The sequence below is a fragment of the Dendroctonus ponderosae genome, unplaced genomic scaffold, assembly GCF_020466585.1.
Source record: "Dendroctonus ponderosae isolate FM_Combo_2020 unplaced genomic scaffold, Dpon_F_20191213v2 Dpon_F_20191213_7, whole genome shotgun sequence".
Classification (NCBI taxonomy): Eukaryota; Metazoa; Arthropoda; class Insecta; order Coleoptera; family Curculionidae; genus Dendroctonus; species Dendroctonus ponderosae.
In genome coordinates, this window is record NW_026018916.1 from 1848596 (window position 1) to 1850734 (window position 2139).

Here is a 2139-nt window from a genome sequence, read left to right on the forward strand (position 1 = left end):
ACAATTTATTAACATACTCTTTTTTCGGTTCATTTAGGTTCTTTTGATAACGATAGCAGAAAATAGCTATCGAAACGTCAAGGTAATTTTTCAAATTAATTTCTCTAAGAATTGGAATTTTCTCTTACAGCTTGAGCCTAAGTGTGTCGCAGGATACCCTCTAGGTGATAGTTCTTGATTACTTTTTGATAAATAATTCGTTCTTATTGCGAAATAGGAGCACTATTTATCAATCTGTAATAAAAGACTGTCTTCTTCTAAAATTCTGTCTTTTCTAAAGACAAAAATTTTTGAGGCGAAATACCCAAAAAGAAGTTTGTAAAAAATGAATCCGCCTCAACAATATAGAACTTATCTGAAAGAATCATGCTTTCAGAAAAATGGCCGAATCCACTTTAATCCTACGATTCTTGGCATTGTTTTTGGCTGTTCTATTCATTGAGCCTCTCTATTGCTTGGAGGCAAGTTCGGAGCAGCCACCAGCCAGCAAAGTGAAGAAACGCAGCTACTACTGGACCGTGCCCAGACCAGCCGCCCTCACCTCCCTATCGCTGTACAATGCAGGCAAAGTAAGTGAATTCAGTGAGTAAAATAGGCTGGACTTTTGCTGCGTATAATTGAGTCGAACAAAGCACTTAAACCGTTCAATTAGAGACTCCCGTAATAATTACACCATCATAATCGCAACCATTCGCGTCGAAATTAAGATTAATTATTGCAATGAAATTTCCAGCACGCAACTGTGATAACAGCAAACCGCGCTCATTATTCGCCCCATATGCGGGCGTTTATTTAAAAAACCCATTTTCAGGCTTCTAAAAAGCTTATGCAGCAATGTTTTGCATTTACCACTCGCATTTATTTCGAGCAGTTTAACAAAATGGGTTTAAAATATACTAAAGCTTTGACCGGCTTTACGCCACACAGTTAAAACATTTTTTTCTTGATTGTACACCTAATTTTTCAAGATTTGGACGGGAAGTGGCGCGAGGATACTGGACGTAATGTGGAATAAAGGAAAAATATAAGTAAGACCCAAAAATAATTTTCATAGGCGGAAAGTTGATGAGGAAATGCGGCATTTTCCACTTTTTGCTATAGAGTCGATCATAGGTTTATAGCGAGTGATTTTTTGAGCAAACAATCTTGATTACGTATTTTAGTCTGGGGAACTCAAATCTAAGCAAAAAAGCGTCTTCGGAGTGCGATTTTCCCGAGAAATGGATTAAACTGTAAAAAAACGGGATTTTTGCTCGTAAAACCCATCAAACACTATGTTACCTTCCGATAAAATGGAAAAATACGGAAATCCCTGATTTTTTAAATCTTTCATTTGAACGAAATTGAAAAATCCAGTGGATTGAAGACCGGACGGCTGGGCGGCCAAGCAATAACTCTTCCATTGTCACTCCAACGATTTGAAAAGTTGCACCAGCCGAGAAAAATGTGGTGGCGCTCCATCTTGCATAAACCACATTTTTGTCCTTAAATTCAAATTCAAAATTTATTAAAAATATATATGTAAACAGAAAATTATTTGTCAATTTATAATTCATATAATGTAAAAAATATTTGTTGAGTACCTAGATACCTTGTACCTGTATGTACTCTTGAGGTTACAATTTTTTTATATCAGTAATCATATTTTTATTTTCTGTCCTGGTTTAACAGTAATCCACATAGCATACCATACATGTATATTCTTACCTAAAACTAGCAACTTTAAACATTTTCCCGAGAACTCAACTTTTGAGAAAGTATCTGAACAAATGTGTTCCTGTGTATAGTAATATATTCTCTGGATTTTTTATTAAACAAATTGAAGTTATTTATTGATCTTATTATACTTGGCAATAAATTACACAATTTGGGGCTACATAATTAAGAAACTTAAGATGAATTGTTCGATTATTTTTTTCAGGTAGAGCAACGAAGTTGTTAGATATTTGTCTTGTGTTGTGATTATGTTTTACATATGTTTGAGTATTTTTGTTCTTATGGGTAAATGAGCATGCTGAATGTATGAATAGCGATGATATGTCGCTAATTTCTTTGTTATATAACTCTCTAGTAGGATATAGTTTGTCCTTTCTGTAAATTATTCTTAAAATATAATTTTGAACAACTTTTAATGGTCTT

The 2139-nt window shown here is 34.2% G+C and overlaps 2 protein-coding genes across 6 annotated transcripts in view; one reads left to right on the forward strand and one right to left on the reverse strand.

Annotated features, from left to right (window-relative positions):
- The window catches only part of LOC109540150, a 26874-nt gene that overhangs the window by 17448 nt on the left and 7287 nt on the right, over positions 1-2139 (reverse strand). The gene's annotated exons all lie outside the window — the stretch shown is intronic.
- Positions 1-2139, forward strand: part of LOC109540229 — a 14282-nt gene that overhangs the window by 9948 nt on the left and 2195 nt on the right. For all 5 annotated transcript variants that reach the window (XM_048668260.1, XM_019908508.2, XM_019908509.2 and 2 more), the window contains one exon: positions 377-569. In XM_048668260.1, the coding sequence (XP_048524217.1) occupies positions 381-569 (189 nt within the window). In that variant the 5' untranslated portion in view covers positions 377-380. The remainder of the gene's footprint in view (positions 1-376; positions 570-2139) is intronic.